Genomic DNA, 21935 nt, shown 5'->3' on the forward strand with positions numbered 1-21935 from the left:
GCAGGTGTCCGACGGTTCACCAGTGGTTCTGTGAGCGGGTTCCATCGTCTTCATGTCGGGACAGAAACCGTCCCTGAGGAGCGGCGTCTGCCCCCAGGGCCGCTTCCAGGTGGATGCGGTGACCGAGGGCTCCTCCCCGGCTCCGGGCCCGGGCCCCAGCGAGGGCTCCAAGCCGCCTGAGGAGTCCCGGAGCCGGTTCAAGGTGGTGGGCTTCATGGACCCCGGTGCACTGGGCAGCTCCATGGACATCGGGCTCCCTCCGGATGTTTTCCGCGAGCCGGACACGACGAAGAGCGACTCTATCAGCCTCCACTCCACGGGCACGGGACACACGCACATCTCCGACTCCCACTCCAACACCTACTACATGAGGACCTTCGGACACAACACCATAGACGCGGTGCCCAACATCGACTTCTACCGGCAAACTGCTGCGCCTTTCGGGGAGAACATGACCAGACCGTCGCTGTCCGAGCTGCACGACGAACTGGACAAAGTAAAACACGAGAATAAACCGGTTCTATTTGTCTCCCCGGTGAAGACAGCAGGTTCTAGAGGGACAGGGACATTAGGATCAGAGCTTCTCACTCAGCTGCCACGTGAACATGGTTCTGATTCAAATTTAATATTGTTAATGAAGTGTGTGTAATACATATGAAATCAGAATCTTTGCTAGTTCATATAAAGGATGACAAACAGATTTTAAAAGTACCTCAGGAATATGGATATATTATATATTCTATTATCTACCTGCTGTTTAAGTGAACGTTTAGTTTCCCACAGGAGAAGTTTATTTTCTTAATCACTTTATTCCTGTGGAGATCCAAAGATCATCTATTCAGTTTGATGACTGAACTCATTCAAATAACCACGTCCTCACACTTCAATGTGCTCTGGGGTGGAGGAGTCTGTTCTCAACCATAAACCTTATTAATCTACAAGTTAACCTGCATCATCACTGGGATGATGACAGACCAGGTTTATGTGTCAGGTTCATCTGCTGCTCTGACTTTAATTTAATATTGGTAGATAAACATGCGTCATTTAGTTATTTTCATGTGTTATAGTGAAAAGATAAGTTGGTATTTTCTGATCAGTAAATAAGAGCTCAGCAGGGTGAAGCTGCGGTGGGGGTTTTATGGGATGTTGCTGTTACGTCATCTTGTATCGTGATTGTTAAAGTTTCTGTCAATTTTAGACACGTAACAAACCAAGTAAACACAAAACATTCTTGTCACTCCCACCTGAGACTGTGAATGAGCCCAGTGACATCACTGGAGGCCTGACCTCCTGACACACGCACACACACACACACACACACACACACACACACATTCACTCACATACACACAGACACACACACACACAATGCTGCCTCTCATGACCCAGCAGGCTTCCCCGGTCGTGCTCCCACTCCTCTGACACATGGAGGTACCATAGATGCACATTGTCCACGAACAGAGAAACAGCCGGAGCTGACGATTCACATGATTCTTTACAGTCGAGTTAAACTTGTGTCTCATATCTTAAAGATGATTATCGGATGAGTTGACGTGACACTCGACTCCCTGAGGCCTCGACCTGGAACACGCTCATGAAACATTAGCATGAAGACGATTCTCCTTGTTTCTTCATAACAAACCTCTGATACACATCATTTGTCATCAGCATCAGGAAGCTAATTATCAGTGTTTAATAAGCTACGGTAGCTAAGTTAGCTAAATCAGAGCTGGAGGTCAGGAACGGTTTAATGTTAGCAACGCATCACAAGCTACGTTAGCTAAGGTAGTTAAATTAGACAAAAAATGATTATTGTAAAACTTTACAATATATGTTTTTATTCAATTTGAGTAGATATTTGACGAATAATACAACCTGTCACATACCTGTCTTTTTGTCTGTCACTCCTTTCCCTCTTGACTGTGATTGGCTGTCAGGAGCCTTTCGAGGACGGCCTGGCCAATGGAGAAGAGCTGTCGGCGGCCGAGGAGGCGGCGGCGTTGGCGGCGAAGGAGGCGAAAGGAGGAAGTGTGAAGTTTGGTTGGGTCAAAGGAGTCTTGGTTAGTGTGAATATTATATATATATGTATTCAGAGAGATCTAATAAACGTCATCAGGAAGGGACTGGACCAGATGTTGAACAGCGTGTGTGTGTTTTTGTGTGTTTTTGTGTGTGTGTGTGTGTGTGTTGCAGGTCCGCTGCATGCTGAACATCTGGGGGGTGATGCTCTTCATCAGAATGTCCTGGATTGTCGGTCAGGCAGGAATTGGTACGTGGATCAAACTGAAGTTCAGGAGGAGAGTTCAGTCCAGAGCAGCCAATCACAGCCAAGCTTTCCTCATGACGCACACACAGATCCTGACACATCCTGAATATCTGTAGATTCTATTCTATTTTATGTCATTGTATTTATCTGCTTCGTTTTTAGATTCTAGTGATTCTATTTCTCTCGTGTGTCTCGTGTTTTGAACGGACGATAGATCTTGAATCGTGAGTTAACTGCTGTGATCTGTCTCAGTTCACTTCTTCAAATTCAACTCATTTCTGTCTTCTTGGTTTGTGTCTTCGTGTGAACCAGGGCTGACCATCGCGATCATCCTGATGGCCAGTGTGGTCACGACCATCACTGGTCTGTCGACCTCTGCCATAGCAACCAACGGCTTCGTACGAGGAGGTGAGATCATGTCTGTGCACAAGCTTTTATTTTGAAAACCTTACCCGACAAGTTGACGGATTTAGTTCTCTTTTGTTTTCCTGAAGTACAGAAGATTCAGGGTCAGTTAGAACATGTGGTTAGATCTGGAAGTTTAGCAACTGACATCGGTAATTCAGCTCATTGCATTTTAATTCAGCTCAGAATAGAAAATCACTCACATTTATCTAGTTGTGTATTTGATGTACCAATAAACTGCACCAAGGTTCAGTCAAGACTTTAAAAGAGAACTTGTTTCAATCTTTCCTCTTCCGTCTTCATCAAGATGCATAATATGAAAGCTGAGTCTCTGTTGAGCCACTTCCCTCCTCATGATCAAACTGTGTCCGTCTGTCCAGGGGGAGCGTACTACCTGATCTCCAGGAGTCTCGGGCCGGAGTTCGGAGGATCCATCGGTCTCATCTTCGCCTTCGCCAACGCCGTGGCTGTGGCCATGTACGTTGTTGGCTTCGCCGAGACGGTTGTCGAGATGCTCAGTGTAAGAAACATTCTCGTTGTCTGTTATTCAAACTGCATCTGAAGCAGGAAGTCTGATACCGACCTTGTTCCTGCTCTGGTCATTGGCTGCAGGACGTTGACGCTCTGATGACGGACGAGCTGAACGACATTCGTATCGTCGGGACTCTGACCGTCATCCTGCTGCTGGGAATCTCTGTGGCTGGGATGGAGTGGGAGGCGAAGGTAAAACCGTGGAACCACAACATCAGAGAGATTTAACACACAAAACCCTCTGCAGACGACAGTAGACACACAAAGTTGGTTCAGGTAACAGTGAAGAGCAGCCTCCACACTCACAGGCACCAACACTACAACTAGAAACAGTCGATGATGGTGACGTAAAGGTTTTTATCCATATTTTTAATTTGTGTGCAAAAAAGTGGAAAAACCAAAAAGGGTTTTTTACGCTTGAGGTGTGAAAGTCGATGAATCCATAAAAGGTAACGAAGAGCAGAGGAAGCAGATTCAGTGAATAAATGATGAAAAGAAATCATATGATTCAAATGTCACCGAAGCAAATATGACCTTCGTTTTTAATGACATCATCTCGTTCGACCTCTTCCTCCTCATCGCCCGTTAGGCTCAGATCATCCTCCTCATCATTCTCCTGGGAGCCATCGCCAACTACTTCATAGGAAGCTTCATAACGGTAGAAAACAAGGAGCCTAAAGGATTCTTCGGCTACAGCGGTCAGTCTGCACGGATGAATTCCTCCTCTGGTTGATATCTAGATCAGTTTGAAGTTCAAATAAGTCCTGGTCTGTCTTTCTCCACCTTCAGGGGCCATCTTCTTGGAGAACCTGGGTCCAGACTTTAGAGATGAGGAGACGTTCTTTTCTGTGTTTGCCATCTTCTTCCCAGCAGCCACTGGGATCCTGGCTGGAGCCAACATCTCCGGAGACCTCACAGTAAGTATCACAGGTTCAGGTTGATTTACAGCCGGGAAATTCCCACCTGCAGCTTCAGCCTCCAGCTAGTTCCTCTCCATACTAACACAAGAATGGTGTGGTAGCTCTAAAGTGACTGTCATGCTCCTGCCTCTAGGACCCTCAGACAGCGATCCCTAAAGGAACCTTGCTCGCCATCCTGGTCACTGGACTCACCTATGTGGCTGTCGCCCTCTCTGCAGGTTAACGTCCAACAAAACCTCTACACAAACTCTACACAACCTTATCCAAACAGATTCATATTCATACTCGACTACCTGAAGGTAACTCTGTGGATTCAGGAGTCGTCTCCGAAGCTCAAACTGGTGTCGTACATTCCCAGTCGAGTTAGAGCAGCTGAAGACATTCCACGTCTCAGTTACAGTTTAGCCTTCAGAGTCTTAACATGAGTCGTAAATGTTAAGTTTCATCAAACTAATAAAGAAAATGTAAAAGCCAAAGAAGAGCTGTTGTTTCTTCTCCTCCTGCAGGAGCCTGCATCGTGAGAGATGCAACCGGCGACCACAACGACACGGTGAGCGACACGGTGAACTGCACCGACGCCGCCTGCACGCTGGGCTACGACTTCTCCATCTGCAAAGAGGGCGGCTGCCAGTTCGGCCTGATGAACGACTTCCAGGTGACTCACACTCTCCGAGCTGGATTTAGGGATATCGATTACTTCTCTGTTTGTTGTCACACGTCCATCGTCTGTGCAGCGAACAGGAAGGAACCTTGTTTTGGTGAGGCGTCTGATGTCAGATGATAGTGTAGATGCTACTCTCAGCTGGTCTTCCAGGTTTGGGTCAGTCAGTTTTGAGAGAATGAACTTCTCACAGCAGCAGGTTGTCTCAACCTTTAGTGCTCGACTCCTCAGAATGTGAAAGTGTCAGGCCTGGACTGAAATGAGGACTCAGATGCAGAGGATTAAACGTACCAGCACACTTTATTGAATTCAGATCCTCAATGAAGAGTGACAAACAATTGGGCTATGAAAAAACTCACTTAATAAATCTTAGACCTGGCAAGAATAACTGGGGGAAAGAATAACTCCCTAATAAATTCAAAACACAAACTAGAAAAAGAAAAAGGCTCAAAACATAAATCGCTCCCGAAGGATGACAAACAAAAGGCTAGAGCAAGAAATCAAAAGCGCTCCCGAAGGAGGAAAATCAAACTACTATGAAACGGTACAAAAGAAAAAGCTCACCTAAACAGGAAGCTCAACAAACTAACTAAAACTCTCTAAACATAAATCGCTCCAAAAGGGAAGAAAAACAGATTACAAACAACACAAAACGAAGCTAAACTAGAAAACTTTAACAAACCAAAAATCACTCTCAAGGAGGAAACAGAAAACAACTTACGTGGCGTAGCAAACCTCTTAGGCAAAAACACGACAATGACTGTAAGCCTATAAGACTATAAGCACATGAGGGTGAAGGGAACAGGTGGAAACATCAGAGACAATCAGACCGGTGACACATGAGGATGGGCAAGTGACCTAAAACGAGAGGAGAGTTAGGATTTCAAAATAAAACAGGAAGTTACGAGACAAAAACCCAAGACAAGACAAGCCTCACCGCGGTGTGACAGAAAGTCCCGTTGGTAGAGTTTACAGAACCGGAGCAGAAGGATTCATTTGACTCGAGTCGGTCGCTAAAGAAAACAGAGATAACATTTATAAAACCAGTTGTGGGTCAAGCTGAAGATATGAGGAGCACGAAGGGTTCAGTCTCAGCAAAACCAGAACATCTTCCTCTTCATCTTCCTCTGAGGCTTTTAACCAGCTAACAAATCACAGAACGGAGACGACTGAGGAAGTACGACTTCTTTCTCTGCTCATGATGACATCACTTCCTTGTTTCTGCTCTTCCAGTTAATGTGTCGGATATTTTCTGTTTCAATCACACAAATGTAAATAAATGATAAATGATAACCGATGTCCCTGGACACAAAATAAAATACGCACAGATTCTGCTCTGGTTGTTGAACAAGTTTGAATCGTGACCGACTGATGATCCTTTGTGTGTGTGTGTGTGTGTCCGTGTGCGTGTGTGTGTGTGTGTGTGTGTGTGTGTGTGTGTGTGTGTGTGTGTAGCCAAACAAAGTGCAGCAGTAATAATAGTGACTGTTGTTTCCAGTCACAAGGTTCTCGCTGGTTGGAGACGGAGCTGAATGAGAGCATTGACAACATCCACCTACACACACACACACACACACACACACACACACACACACACACACACACACACACACACACACACACACACACACACACACACACACACACAGTGCAGTTGTTAAATCCTTCAGACAGACACTTGCTCTTGTTTTCTTTTAGTCGTGTTTTAAGTTGCGTTGTAAAATGTGTTTGAATCTTAAACCTTGTGTTTCGTTCTCTTCCTGTTTACATCACTGCTGTTTTTATATTGTTTACTTATGTTTTTAATCATCTTACTGAAGCTTCTTATGTTTGTATTTTCCGTTTTGCTGCTGTGATTGAAATCTTCCAGTTGTGCGACGAACAAAGAATGTTCTTTTTGTGAATCTCTTCTGTTCTTATCTCACACGCGGCTGTTTCCTCTGAAGTGTGAAGATGAGGTTTCTACTAACAACTAACTCACGTCCCAGTGTTGGTAGGTATCAAGGTTGAGACCTGTCCTCATGTCCCTCAGTCCACAGACGGTGAATAATTGTGTTTCAGTCTGGACGAACAGTAACTTAGAGGTTTGTGATGACGCCGGCGCCCTCGGTCTCTTCCTGACTGGTTCACATGAATGAAACAGTCTGAGTGTGTGATGAAGAACAACCAGACCCAGAGATCACAGGACCGAGGATCAACTCTTTCCAATTAACTGAGTTTCACAGAACCGTGAACCTCAATCAAAGGAGTTGTGTGTTTCTGTGAGCAGGTGATGGGTCTGGTGTCGGGCTTCGGGCCTCTGATCACCGCCGGGATATTTTCAGCCACTCTCTCCTCCGCTCTGGCCTCGTTGGTCAGCGCGCCCAAAGTCTTCCAGGTGAGAAACCAGACTTTTATTTGACCTCACGACGAGAACCACGAAAGAATGAATGATTAAATCAAACTTCTTGTGGTTCCAGGCTCTGTGCAAAGACAAGATCTATCCGGGGCTGGCTGGTTTTGCGAAGGGCTACGGGAAGAACAACGAGCCGCTCCGTGGTTACGTCCTGACCTTCTGCATCGGCCTGGCCTTCATCCTGATTGGTGGGTACCTGAACACATCACCGCTCCATCTTTAACAACTTTATAATGTCACAAACAAATCTTTGACTCCTGAATAAGAAACAAAACATTAGTTGTTGAATCTCGACTCTTTCCTTTGTCTCTTAGCCGAGTTGAACATCATCGCTCCAATAATCTCAAACTTCTTCTTGGCGTCCTACGCTCTCATCAACTTCTCCGTGTTCCACGCGTCTCTGGCAAACTCTCCAGGTAAATCATCAGAACTCTTGATCTGAGATCTTTACACGCTAAGGTTGGAATTTATCTAGAGTTTTATATTTGATTCTGACTTTGGAAACAGGATCACTTCGTATACAAATTGCTGTGATGTTTGGTGATGTACAGTAAGCTAGCGTGGCTCTTTCCGTTTCACGCCCCTCTCCCACCACAGGGTGGCGCCCCAGCTTCAAGTACTACAACATGTGGGTGTCTCTTGCTGGGGCGATCCTGTGCCTGGTGGTGATGTTCGTCATTAACTGGTGGGCGGCTCTGGTCACTCTGCTCATCGTCCTCGCGCTCTACATCTACGTCAGCTACAAGAAACCTGGTGAGGATGATGTCCTTCCACATTTCATCCTTTATAACCACGAGAAATGATCTGAAACCCTGGACCTGAACCCTAAGAGGTTCTCAAACTTACCCTGAACTCCATCAGCTCGTTCCTCTTGTCTGTCACTTTGTTGTTTTGTTGTTATTTGTGTTGTCTTTGTCTCCTGCAGATGTGAACTGGGGGTCGTCCACTCAGGCTCTGATGTACAACCAGGCTCTGACTCACTGTCTGAACCTCACCGGAGTCGAGGACCACGTGAAGAACTTCAGGTCAGCTGACTGGTTCCATGACACCATGATGCTTTATAACGAATCAGAGCAGTGAGAATTAAATCTGATCCTCTGATGCTGTGTGATGAGGCTTCAGAGTCCAATCAATCAATCAATCAATCAAATTTTATTTGTATAGCCCACATTCACAAATAACAATTCGCCTCATAGGGCTTTAACATGGTGAGACATCCTCTGTCCTTAACCCTCAGCAAGAGTCAGGACAAACTACTAAAAACCCTTTTAACAGGTAAAAATATTTAGAAACCTCAGAGAGACACATGTGAGGATCCGTCTCCCAGGACGGACAGAAGTGCAATAGATGTCAAGTTTAGGAAAACATCATCGGGATTAAAGATTTTTAGCAGCATCGATGAGGGGAAACATTTTTGAAGGATAACTTCAATACTATATGTAAAGTAGTCCTGCTGCATCATAGTCTCTGGCCAGCAGCCAGCAAGATCAGGATCCAGCATCAGGACCTGATCCACTATAGTCCACAGTCATTGTCCACTGGCACCAGTTAGGATCCATAATCAGCTGCCGCCTCGGTCGTGGTCCACCATCATCCGATGCCAACGCGACAAAGGATCCTCCATTACCGCTACGATCAGCTGCTGGAACTAACTTCTACTAACTTCAGAACCTGGCAGACGTCTGGTTTGTTGTCATATTATAATTCCACATGTGAAACACTGATTTTTGAGAACATTTGACCTTTTGATTTCTGTCGAGCACCAAAGTAAAATTCACGAACTGTATTAATTCAATGTGTTACTGTCCTATATGGTGAATTCCCTGTTTCCAGGCCGCAGTGTTTGGTGCTGACTGGTTTTCCAAACTCTCGTCCTGCTCTGCTGCAGCTGGTTTATTCTTACACCAAGAACGTCGGCCTCATGGTCTGTGGCCACGTCAAGACTGTACGTACCAACACACACGTCAGCCACAGGGGAACTCCACATGTTGTACACCAGGGACACAACCACACATCATTTACTCGATTTACTGAAAAGACGTGTAAACCAATAAGAAACTTGTTTTATTCAAGCAATAAATCATCAGATTATTTGCAGATTATGTTTAATTGATTCATTCAATTATTGTTGTAGCTCAACTTTTATATTTAAGAGCAAAGGGATCATTCATATATCGATTTTATTTTAAATTAAGCAATGTAATTAAAAAGTAAGTGATATAAAAAGTTCTGTACATAAAGCAGAATTAACTCTCTCTTTTTATATGAATCCACTTCTGAATATCTGTGTGACCTCGTCCACGTGGTCCATCATCAGACGTCCCGCCGGCCGAACTTCAAGGAGCTGTCCCAGGACCACGCCCGCTCCCAGCGCTGGCTCAATGAGAAAAGCATCAAAGCCTTTTACACGCCCGTGTTCTCCGACAACCTGAGGCACGGGACGCAGTTCCTCCTGCAGGTCAGAGCCCGTGGGACACACTGATCCATCACGTCCACCTTGTCCCAGTCCCCTGACCTGTCCTCTGCTCCTCAGGCTGTCGGGTTAGGTCGTCTGAAGCCCAACACGCTGGTCATGGGTTTCAAGAACAACTGGAGTGAAGGAGACATGAGAGACGTGGAGATTTACGTCAACACGATACAGTAAGAACGAGTCTGTGTGAAGAGCCACCGACGATCTTTAGAATCAGAGACTCAACCTGAAGACACGTGTTCGACAAACCGGATTTCCTCTGTTTTCTGTTCCAGTGACGCCTTCGACCTTCAGTTTGGAGTCGTGATCCTCCGGCTGCAGGAAGGACTGGACGTCTCTCACATCCACGGACAAGGTACACGCGTCTTCTTCTGTCTGTTCATCAACTGTATGTCCTGCATCGGTCCTGCATCTGTCCTGCATCTGTCCTGTTTCCCTGTTTGTCCTCCACAGACGAGCTGCTGCCTCACGAGAAGCCGCCAGCCGGCACAAACCAGGTGGTGTTTTCGGTGACTCCGGCTAAAGACTCGGACTCGGACTCGTGTCCTTCAAAGACCACGAGCTGTCAGAGCAGTCCACTCATCATCAGAGGTAACAGGACGGAGATCCACCAGAGGAGATCAGACCTTCTCTAAGGTCCCAGAAACCTACGTTTCCCAGAAAATGATCTCGACTGTGCAGCCACATTATATTTTGTCTGCTACAGTTTGGAAATGGTTCCTGTAGTTTTGATAGTTTCTGTAGTTTTTTATCCTGCTGACCAACACACAAACAAACGCTGATGAAGGCGTGTCCTCCTCCGTGGACGTGAACAGGAGAGGATTTCTCACATGTCTGAGTTTCTTTTCTTGTGTCGCGTCGTGTTTTTCCTGTTTGTAGAAACCAAGTCTCCTCTGAGTCTGACGGACCAACGTCTGCTGGAGTCCAGTCAACAGTTCAAGAAGAAACAGGGCAAAGGAACCATCGACGTGTGGTGGCTGTTCGACGATGGAGGTCAGTTGGTTGGATGTTCATTTATCAGAAGCTACAGATTCACTGGATATAAAAGAGTTCGCCACAGTGTGAATATCAAAACAACTAAAACAGCCTCAAGAGAATCCAGATGATTCAAACTCTGGGTTTGTGTGTCTGTGTGTGTTTCAGGTCTGACGCTGCTGATCCCGTACCTGCTGACCAACCGGAGCAAATGGGGCGACTGCAGGATCCGCGTCTTCATCGGCGGGAAGGTCAACCGCATCGACCGCGACCGCAGAGTGTGAGACGACCGTTGAGCTTCTGCTCGACACCAACACACAACATCCGACACTCTGTGTTCACACAAAAGTGTGTTTCCCCCCCTGTGTGTTTGATCTGTTCTGACTCGTGTCTCCAGGATGGCCACGCTGCTCAGCAGGTTCAGGATCGACTACTCGGACATCAACGTCCTCGGGGACATCAACACCAAACCCAAGAAACACAAGTACGAGCTCCGAGGATAGAAACTGTAATCTTATGAGCTATAACAAATCATGAGGTCGTTAATAACACGTTCACAGACCGGATCCTTCATCGTTCACGAGACTCACTGATCAACAGAAAACTCTTTATGAGCCGGAATGTTCTGCACCAAACTGATCACGTTACATTTGAGATGAATTCAGATTTAAAACAACACAATGAAACGTTTCCACCTCACACCAACAGCTTGATCAAAGTGAGTCTGTCGGTTGAGTGTAGGGTTGCAAAGGGGCGGAAAGTTTCCGGTAAATTTCCGGAAACTTTCCATGGGAAGTTAAGCTCGGGAATTTTGGGTTTCTAAAAAAAACAAACTACTCAAATTAAACGCTTAGCAATAAAAACATCATTCAAAACTCTATTTTAAAGATGTATGGAACGTTGAGTTTCAACCCTCCACTGTGCATTCTTCCATCACATGCACAGATAACTCCCAGCATGCTTCACTCTACAGCAGGGCTACTGAGGCCTGCTGTAGAGTGAAGGACTAGTCAGGTAAGTTTCAATGATATTACTGTGGAAAATATATTAGCATGCTGATTGAGGATTGTTCATCTGTTCATCTAGACTATTTACATTCATTTATCCATCAATTGTAAAATATGTTTACAGACGATTCCAATTGTTTGGCTAACTATTTATATCTCTGGCATTGCATTAGTGTTTTTTTACAAACTTTCTTCTCATCTTATTCTACAGAACAATGCCACGTGCACTCTCTCATGTGTGGAGACATTTCACCCCATCCAATGTAGAAGGAAAGGCTGTGTACATTTGCAAATACTGTGCAAAGACCTATGTTAAGAATGACACAACGATGCAGAAGCATATAGTCAAGTGCCCAAAGTTTCCTCAGGGCTCAAATCAGCCTATGACACAACAAAATGTTTATATTTATGTCTGTATATGACAAGGTAAATACAGTTAGTATAAATTACCCACAACATTTCCAGTTTATTCCCGTTAATTCCCGTTAATTCCCATGGAAAGTTTCCAACTTTGAATATTCCCGGAATTTTGCAACCCTAGTTGAGTGTGAATCAGGAGGAAGTTTTCTTCTTCAGCCTGAACGTCTGTTCGATGGAACTTTGTCTGTTGAGCTGGAGTTTGATCCCTGACTCGTGTCTGTGCAGTAAGCTGAGTTTCAAGGAGCTGATCGAGCCGTACCGACTGAAGGAGGACGACATGGAGCAGGAAGCTGCCGAGCGGCTGAAGGCTCAGGAGCCGTGGAGGATCACTGACAACGAGCTGGAGCTGTACAGGGCCAAGGTACTGCCCCCCCCGCCCCCCCCCCCCACCCGCCCCTCTGAACACAGTGACTCCAGATGTTTTTCTATAAACTGATGTTTGTGTGAATTTCAGACGAATCGTCAGATCCGCCTGAACGAGCTGGTGAAGGAGCACTCGAGTAACGCCAAGCTCGTCGTCATGTGAGAACCTCACTTTCCTCTCTGAACATAGAAAGACAGAACAGGGATCTTTAGTTCTATTTTTCACTCTTATTAATATAATAATAATAATAATAATAATAATAATAATAATAATAATAATAATAATAATAATAACAATAATAATAATAATAAAAAAAAGCATCATTATTATAGAAATGTGTAAAATGTGGGATTCAAGTGATTTTTGCATCATGTGATAAAAAGCTTAAATATTGTGTGTAAAGTGAAAAACTGACACGAGGGTCAAAGGAACAAAGTGTGACAACAAACTGGAGAAACTGGATTATTGATAATAAAGGTTTTGATAGTTGAGACGTTAAATAATCAGAGAGAACCTTTCAGATCCGGTTGTTGAAGAAATGAGACGTGTGATGACTCTTTAATAATCACAAACTGAAACATGTCTGAGACGTTTGAGTTCCACAGGCTCTCGTTAATTATTGTGCAGAAGTGAACCTCGACCTTTGACCTCTGTGGTTTTACAGTAACTGTATTCATGACAAACACTCAAAGGTCTTCTCCTCTGTGTGTGTGTTCTCCTGTGTGTGTGTGTGTGTGTTCTCCTGTGTGTGTGTGTGTGTTCATTGTGTTGACTCCTCAGCACAACTTCACCTGCTCAGTGTGATGGATTGAATAGTAATGACCCCCCCTCCCCCCCCTCTCACACAGGAGCATGCCCCTGGCGAGGAAGGGCACCGTGTCCAGCGCCCTCTACATGTGTTGGCTGGAAACTCTGTCCAGGGACGCCCCCCCCCTGCTGCTGGTTCGAGGAAACCACCAGAGTGTGCTGACCTTTTACTCCTAAACACACACACACACACACACACACACACACACACACACACACACACACACACACACACACACACACACACACACACACACACACTCCTGCTGTAAAGAGTCTTTTAGTCTAATTTCCTCATCAACACATTAATCAACACGAGAAGTTTCTCAGTAACGTCTGTATATTCTGTGTTTTTATGAACGTGTGTAACTATGGTTAAATATTAATTTAATATATAATAATATTTGTGATGATAAAAATGATGAATACAGTGTGCGGACTTTTTATTTTCGCTGTGTCTGAAGCGTGAGACTGTTTCTCTGATAACATTATTTTGTGTATTATTTTATTAAAATGTTCACTAAGCAATATTTAAGACTGTTTTGACTTTTTTAAACTATTTAGGGTTCATTTAATTTCTCTTGTTTGAGACTTTTTCCAAATGAAACTGGTTGCGTCGCATATTTGATTTGATTGAAATAAGCTTTGTGTGATCACATTATGTAGAAAGTTACTGTATTGAAGGAACTTCTATTTCTTCAGGTGATTTACAGAATCATCAGTATTTTATTTGTTCTGTGAATCTGTAAATTTTAATTCTGTTGTTGAATTTAAATAAACTTTTTAACAAAAACATATCTAATGAGCGGCAGCTTTAGCAGCAGGAACTATGGAAACTGTACATTAGAATATATTTTACATTTAGGCTGTAAAATAAACGTAAACTAACTGGTACAAAAGCATCATTACAAAAATAATGATGAATTAGTAAATATGTGAAAATGTTTGACGATTGCCCTTAATTATTATACTTTAACTTTTGCCCTTCACTTTTTTACTGGAAATTATCTTAATACTTATTGAAGCAGAAATAGTAGAATAAATGTGTTGATTACTGATGAACTTCAGAGTCGCATGTTTTTATTTATTATTTTGTTTAATATAAAAATCTCCATATTATTATTCATGAATGAAATGTTACGTAAGGTGAATGAATGAATGAATAATAACTTTATTGATGAATGAATGAATGATATAAAGCAACTGGACTTTATCCTCAACCTGTCCATGTAACAGGTTGAACTCTGTGGTTTACGGCGGTGTGCCGAGGCCCTGAACGCATCACAGTGGCTGCTGCTCCTGAACGCATCTCGAGTTTCTTCATGAAGCTGAAGGTCGAAGGTTCTTCAACGATTCAGATTCTAAACTCAACTGAAGAAGATCGGACGAGAACCAGCTTCTAACGAGAGAGACTCAGGTTCGTTCACACCAGCTTCAAACCAGCTTCACACCAGCTTCACACCAGCTTCAAACCAGCTTCACACCAGTTTATCTCAGATTCTCAGGTTTTATTCCAGGTTGAATCTCAGGTCTGATCTTTGGTTTTATTCCAGTTTTAAATCCACATTAATCTCAGGTTTGATTTAATCTCAGTTGAGAACCAACGTGTTGAATCTTGTGCAGTTACGTTCGATTCTCTTCAGTTTCCTGGTTTGTTTTACGTAGATGACGTAACGACAGGTCACATGACTCCGTACAGAGACTACAGCACTTTAATCTAAAGATTGTTATTGTTGTTTTTTTATTTGTATTAAAACAGAACCACGTGTCCCTCTCCAGCTGTTTTGTAATGTTTTATAACTGCGAGAGATTTGATTGACAGTTGCTTCCTCCAATGAGAGGACGAGCAGCAGGCGAGAGGAATATTTTAAAGGTGCAGAATCCAGCTGATGTACTTTGGTAAAAGTATTAAAGTACAGTAAAAGACAGGCAAAATGTGATATATTTAAATGGTTACTACTCTGTAAAAAGTACACAATCACAAGTAAAACTGTACTAATAGCACAAGTAAAAGTACCAATAATATACTGCACAAAGATACTAAATTTCTCATAAAAGACCAGCACTAAGATGTTATATGAATCAGAATCAGAATTATTTTATTGCCACGTATATTTGCATATATTGGAAATTGCCATGGTAAAAGTATTAATGCTACACTTATACTGAAAATGTCATTAAAGTAAAAAATAGTAATATTACACAATATAAGAAATACTCCATTCCAAGACAGACGTGAGCTGATAATGTTATGTAGGTAAAAGTCCTAATACGAGTCTATAATAATACAAAATATCCTACAATATATTGACGAAATGATATTTAAGTAAAGGTATGTAATTATAATCAGAAATCCCACATCACCTCGGTGACACATTTCAACGTGTTGTTTTGTCAACAGTTTATATTTCTAATTTTTTAAATGAGCTAAAACGAGTAAATATGATGAAAACAAACCTTTTTTTAAACGTCATTATTCCGCAGAAACGTGTCCTCAGATCAGTTTGACTCGGGTTCATCCTCTGGGAGCGTGAACGATGAGCGTCCAGTCGAGTGCAGAGGAGGAGCTGCTGGAGAAGTTCCTGGACGCTGCAGCCAGAGGACACGCCCCCCAGGTGTCCTCGCTGCTCGCCCACGTCCCCTCGCTCATCAACCAGACAGGAAGCAGCGGCTGGACGGCGCTGATGCTCGCCGCTCGCCACGGACACTTTCCTGTGGTGGAGGAGCTGCTGTCACGTGGGTACATACAAGTATTTATCATCATGAGTAAATACACAGCTTCTACCTCATGTGACATATTACACCAGTGTTACACTCTCCACATCCACGAGTACACAGTTATACTGTAATACTTCAAATCTGTATCTGAGCCTGGAATACTTTAATGCACTTTATCACATTACTCTGGTTGAGCGTCTTCACATCACTTCCTGTATCACTGAGGATGGATTCTAAAATGATTTGACTTTTAAGTAATTTTATAATTTTTTAACAGCATTAAATACTTCTTTTTATACCTTTTACTAGTTTTATACTTGAATCCAAAGTCTTTGTTTCATTGCTAACGTGTTCTTATTGATCCTACCCATATCTCACTTTAACTATAGCAGCACATAATTCAGTTGATCTGGTAAAGACCTTCACAAACTGTTGTTTTACAAATCGAGCAGATTGAAGGATCGTCAAAGATAAATACGCTTGAGTGAGAAAGTGATTAAACAGGAATCAGAAGCTGAAAGAGGCTAAAACGGGACCTGAAGAGAAGTCATGAGCTAAGATAAGAGGAACTGAAAGCTAAGGGAAAGAAGCTCAAAGAGGAAAATAACGAGAACTGAAAGAAAGTTGAAACTACGAGTTCAACAAAGCTATAATCTGTCAACTATTAAAGACTGAAACGAGAGCTGAAATAAAACAACTAGTAAAATATGTGGAGAGCTGCAGAGGAGATGATCATTTGACAAATCTTTATCAGTTTTTATATAAAGAAATGTTCAGTTTAAATGATGAAGATCTGAGAAAAGACTTGAACTTTTTGTTGTGGCAATTTCTACAATCCCACTACCAACGAAGAAACGAGTCTCAAAAACTCTTCCAGTTTTGTCACACTTTAATGCTCAGAGCATGGTACATACCACAGGGTTGAGTCTGTAATATGCACACAGATAGAAGACATTTCAGTTCTTTATACACTGGCTAACCCCTCCCATTCTGGAGGGGACTGTTACAGGACAGGTTGAGATCCTTTAATCACATCAAAACAACAATGCCTAGTCTAGCAATCAGAGCAATGCATTCAGTAGTAAGGGGCTGTGTCTAGAGGAAATCAGGTGACAGTGTAAATGTTAATCAGGCCAATAAACATTCAGTTTCTACAGGAAAGACGGCATGATCAAAGATACATTGGCTATGGTAATCAAGTCAATACACATTCAATAGTAAAGGAGACAGCATGATAAAGGTTACATTAACATAGAGAAAACCAGGTTACTGTCTACAGAATCAACCTTTACATTTTCCATCCTTCATCTTCCAGCTGTGACAAGTTCTCCGTGAACTCTTCGTCACAAACCGCCTACGACGTGGCCCGGTTCTGGGGTCACAGGCACATCTCCGGCCTCCTGGGGCGGCCGGACCACGGCGCCCTACCGGTTCTGCCCGGCTCCGACCTCGTGCCGCAGGAGAACTACTTCAGCAGGGAGACGCTGGACCGGCTGAGCGCCAGGAGGACGGACAGCGAGTGGCTGGAGGCGAGACGGAGAGACGCCGACACCGTCTACCTGCTGTTCTCCAGCCTCAGCCCCATGGTCAGCTGCTCCGGGGACCACGGCTCAGAGGTACCAGAGGCAAACAGGCACTGGTGTATAAACTTGTTCACTGCCTGTTCAAGTACTTTATACTATAAAGTACTTGAAAGCCATACTTGAGTAAAAGTACAGATATCTTACCTGAAAGTGACTTCGGTAAAAGTAAAAGTCACCCGTCAGAAAATGACTTTAGTAAAAGTCTTAAAGTAGCTCATATTAAAAGTACTTAAGTATCAAAAGTATCTGGTGTTGAAATGTACTTAAGTATCAAAAGTAAAAGTACAAGTACCAACATTTAAAATGCAAACTGCTTTTTATAGTACGTCTATACAGACACAAAACAATATAATATAATGTATATAATGTATAATTTTACAAATTTTGAGAGAGAGAGAGAGAGAGAGAGAGAGAGAGAGAGAGAGAGAGAGAGAGAGAGAGAGAGAGAGAGAGAGAGAGAGAGAGAGAGAGAGAGAGAGAGAGAGAGAGAGAGAGAGAGAGAGAGAGAGAGAGAGAGAGAGAGAGAGAGAGAGAGAGAGAGAGAGAGAGAGAGAGAGAGAGAGAGAGAGAGAGAGAGAGAGAGACGAATGTAAGAAGTAGAAAGTACAGATATTTAGATACGATACGAGTAAAAGTAAAAAGTCGTCAGAAAAATGAATACTCAAGTAAAGTACAGATATGCGAAAAATCTACTTAAGTACGTTAACAAAGTATTTCTACTTCGTTACTTCCCACCACTGCAAACAGGCACTGATGTTCTGATGTGACCCCGATGAAGACTATGGTCTGAAAGTCACGTAACAACTTAACAACAGAAAGATGAAGAGTTTGAAGTAGATTCTGGCCGGCCGAGAGGTTGATGTGGTTGTAGAAGTTTGATGATGAAGGAAACGACCGCGGACCCAGTACTTACAAGTATAATGATGTTTATTACACAGAAGTTTCACAGGTCAGACGGGCACCATGGTTTACCCGGAGACATCACAAGCCAATAGTGAAAGTCTGACTTGTCCCTGCCGGGCAAGAAGTTTTATAGGTGGGAGGCGGGACCCCAAAACTAGAGATAACATGACATCACACAACAGGGCCTTCAGACTAAATAAGGGCATGTTTAGTATCTTGTAGTGTGAGGCGTCTTCGTGGTAAAGGTCAAAGGTTAACGCATACATTCCATAGTGTTTAAGGAGTGTGAGAATTTGAGAATCAACACACGGAAGATGATAACATGTCGTCCTGGTTTATGACCATGTTGAAAAGAGTTATTAGCTAAAATCATTAACTCTAGTGAATACACGACAAGTTGTTTCAGTCTTTAAAGGCTTTTGATGGAGATCCTGACTCCAACAGGGGAACATGAAGCTGTGTCGGCTCAGGTATGAGGATGTGAGGGATCTTCTCCAGGAGCCTGCCACTGTGCTCGTCTTCTTAGGAGTGGAGAGGAGGAAGAAACCCTCCTCCTCTTCCTCTCAGACGCAGGCGGTCGGTGAGGAGCCTCCGGCTTGGTTTGCCGTCGGCACAGATGAAGACGCAGCCGAACTTCTGAAACGCTGCCGAGAAAAGAACTGTTTGTTCCCAAAGACACCGAACAGAGACCTGCTGAAGCTGAGCGAGGAAGAGGCCGGTGAGGAAGAGCGATGTCATTTATCTAAATGAATTGTTTACGACTTCTGTGTCCAGCTGTGTGTGACTGTGCTCTGGCTCCCGGTGTCCAGGCGTGGTGGCCCCGGCTCGCTCGGTGCTGGCGTGGCACGGCAGCTACAGCTTCTGTGCCACGTGCGGCAGCGGCACCCGGCCGGAGGAGGCCGGACACAAGAGGAGCTGCCTGAACGCCGCCTGCCGCAGCCGGAGGGGCGTTCACAACACCTGCTACCCACGAGTCGGTACGTCCGCTGGGGAGCACGACCACCACGGGTTCACTTCATACATTCATTATTAACTTATTCATTTCAAAGGATTCATTTTAATTCAGGTTTTTTCACGTCTTTTATGGGGAATTACTCATTTTTAGCAAATATTACTGGCACTATCACCAATCTCTGCTCCTTCGCACAGCACGTGCCCATAACTCTTTTACTCTGTTACTGTATATATGTATATACTTTATTCTACTTTCTACTTTATTCTATTTTATTTTATTTTATTCTATTTCTTATATATTGTTGTTTTTGTTATATTGTTGTTTTTATGTTCAGTGCACCAACGACACCAAGTCAATTTCCTATATGTGCAAACATAACTGGCAAATAAAAGAATTCTGATTCTGATTCTGATTCTGATTCTGATGTTTAGAGAGAAAGATTTGAATGTTTGATGTTCTGCTGACGTCATCGATCTAGTTCAGTTTTTAATGAATCAATCACTGAAGTGCAGGTGGTGGCCAGTTACTAAACATGATTAATATCATTCGTCCTTAAAGGATGAAACCACATGACTGGATGAATTCAGTTTCTCTGTGTCTTCAGACCCGGTCGTCATCATGCTGGTGATTCATCCTGATGGAAACCAGTGTTTACTGGGAAGGAAGAAGGTCTTTCCTGTCGGCCTGTTCTCCTGTCTGGCTGGTTTCATCGAGCCTGGTAACTCTCACACACACACACACACAAGTACACACAGACACACACGTACACACACACTCACCTCCCGCCCCCCTCCTGCAGGGGAGACCATGGAGGAGGCGGTGAGGCGGGAGACGGAGGAGGAGAGCGGCGTGAAGGTCGGACCCGTCCAGTACGTCTCCTGTCAGCCGTGGCCGATGCCGTCCAGCCTGATGATCGGCTGCCTCGCTGTCGCCATGTCCACGGACATCAAGGTGGACGAGAAGGAGATCGAGGAGGCCCGGTGGTTCCCACGGCAACAGGTACAACCACAGAGAACAACTACTGTCAATAACAATGAGGAATATTCATAATGATGAGAATAATACGTTTCAACATCGCCACAAACTTTAAGATCCACAGAGCTCAGATTCTGTGTGAAAGCAGGAAGTCAGAGACGATGTGTTTGATTGGATGTTTTCTCTGCAGGTGATCGACTCTCTGTTCAGAGGAGAGTCTCCGGCCTTCGTCGTCCCGCCCAGACAGACCATCGCTCACCAGCTGATCAGACACTGGGTCGGCATCAACTCCAACCTCTGACCTTTGACCTCAGAGCCTGAAGAGGCCGAGCTGCAGACTGATGCTCAACCAACCGAGGACGAACCAGCTTCAACCGGAGGAATCTCTTCTGTTCAACCTCCTCCAGTCGTGTGAACGGCTGCTTGTTCGTGTAGACGTCGAGTTGAAGCTCTCCTCAGAATTCAAGTTGATTAAATAACATGATTAAATAATAAACTGTGGAAAAGTTATAGGAGCAAATGTTTAAGTCGCCAAATCTTAGGTTCTGTTTCAAAGGAAAGTTGGGATCATAGTGTAATACAAATAAAATGTCTAATTTAAAAGTCTGGTCACCTTTTTTTTGCAATTCAAAAACCAACCATGTGTGATGTTCAACAATTATATTCTGTTGTGGGACCAATAAAGGATCTTATCTTACTGCTATAATAAACAGGTAATATCTAAACTATAGATTCGATTCATAACTCAAATAGAATTTAATGTCCTATCGACGAGAACTGATCGAAACAAAGCGGATTTTAAGTAAAATCTACAGAGGTTGATGTCAAGGTCCAAACGTGGGAATAGTTAATGATTAATGTAAAAGTCCAATGAAGAGGAAAACATTAGATATTAATATGCTAACATACACATCAGATATGATACAATATGTTATCTCCATAGATATTCCTGTAATAAGCATTTTGACTTTGTTTCAACACTGAAACATTTGCGTTGTGTTTATTTATTTTAAACATTATTTCAAATAAGTGAAGAAAAACGACCAAAAACACAAATGTTCCTCATTTGTTTAATTTTAAGTTTCTTTCATCAAAAGCAAAAAGATTCCGCTCATTTTTTTCTTTTCTTATAGAAAATGGAAACAAAAGAAATTTGCCTCGTACAAACATTTAAAAATGACAAACGGAAAAAAGAAAGAAGAAATGCTGTACAGAGGGGATTCACACACACACACACACAGACACACACACTGAGCTGCTGCAGACAAACACAAGAACTTAATTCTTCAAGTGAAGTTTCAAACCTGTTAAAATGTCAAGTTAATGGATGTGAGACAAAAATAAACAACTTTTCCCCCGTAAGTCCTGAAAATCAGATTTTCAGTGGTTTTCACCGGCAGACGATACAAAACGAAAACAGGTGCAGCAAAAAAAGAAGAAGAAAGGATTCAGCCTAAAAAAGTGTCGGCTGCGTTTCTAACTCGAGCTTATTTACAGAATCCATTGAACCTTCTGCACTGGTTGTGTCTGATTCACCGACGCTCACGTGATCTGAAGAATAAGACGACGCTCGGACGTGG

At 43.4% G+C, this 21935-nt stretch overlaps 2 protein-coding genes across 3 annotated transcripts; both read left to right on the plus strand.

Moving 5' to 3' along the window:
* Positions 1-52: 52 nt before the first annotated feature.
* Positions 53-13398, plus strand: LOC133001632 (solute carrier family 12 member 2-like). The gene is made up of 26 exons (XM_061071253.1): positions 53-496; positions 1938-2060; positions 2194-2269; positions 2579-2674; positions 3052-3191; positions 3284-3394; positions 3792-3900; positions 3992-4119; positions 4256-4340; positions 4629-4777; positions 7053-7160; positions 7243-7366; positions 7493-7594; positions 7776-7931; positions 8104-8203; positions 9012-9123; positions 9496-9636; positions 9712-9818; positions 9924-10003; positions 10102-10239; positions 10528-10641; positions 10792-10903; positions 11021-11107; positions 12276-12411; positions 12505-12572; positions 13263-13398. Exons 1-26 carry the CDS (start codon positions 53-55, stop codon positions 13396-13398), a joined length of 3282 nt encoding a protein of 1093 aa, XP_060927236.1.
* A 1121-nt stretch (positions 13399-14519) lies between these two features.
* nudt12 (nudix (nucleoside diphosphate linked moiety X)-type motif 12) lies at positions 14520-20958 on the plus strand. 2 transcript variants are annotated; one of them, XM_061071265.1, is made up of 8 exons: positions 14520-14638; positions 15706-15961; positions 17255-17555; positions 18870-19143; positions 19235-19402; positions 19985-20098; positions 20180-20379; positions 20546-20958. In XM_061071265.1, the coding sequence occupies exons 2-8, from the start codon at positions 15759-15761 to the stop codon at positions 20654-20656; spliced, it is 1371 nt and encodes a 456-aa protein (XP_060927248.1). In that variant the 5' UTR covers positions 14520-14638; positions 15706-15758; the 3' UTR covers positions 20657-20958. The 2 variants fall into 2 exon arrangements, with proteins under 2 accessions (XP_060927248.1, XP_060927249.1); XM_061071266.1 differs by lacking the exon at positions 19235-19402.
* Positions 20959-21935: the final 977 nt, after the last annotated feature.

Source organism: Limanda limanda, chromosome 5 (genome assembly GCF_963576545.1).
Source record: "Limanda limanda chromosome 5, fLimLim1.1, whole genome shotgun sequence".
Classification (NCBI taxonomy): Eukaryota; Metazoa; Chordata; class Actinopteri; order Pleuronectiformes; family Pleuronectidae; genus Limanda; species Limanda limanda.

Coding starts and splice junctions, on each gene's coding strand:
- LOC133001632 (XM_061071253.1), top strand. CDS start 53: ATGTCGGGACAGAAACCGTCCCTGAGGAGCGGCGTCTGCCCCCAGGGC. Junction 9,637..9,711: donor GGACGCAGTTCCTCCTGCAG/GTCAGAGCCCGT, acceptor TCTGCTCCTCAG/GCTGTCGGGTTAGGTCGTCT. Junction 10,642..10,791: donor GTGGCTGTTCGACGATGGAG/GTCAGTTGGTTG, acceptor TGTGTGTTTCAG/GTCTGACGCTGCTGATCCCG.
- nudt12 (XM_061071265.1), top strand. CDS start 15,759: ATGAGCGTCCAGTCGAGTGCAGAGGAGGAGCTGCTGGAGAAGTTCCTG. Junction 19,403..19,984: donor CACCTGCTACCCACGAGTCG/GTACGTCCGCTG, acceptor CTGTGTCTTCAG/ACCCGGTCGTCATCATGCTG. Junction 20,380..20,545: donor GGTGGTTCCCACGGCAACAG/GTACAACCACAG, acceptor TTTTCTCTGCAG/GTGATCGACTCTCTGTTCAG.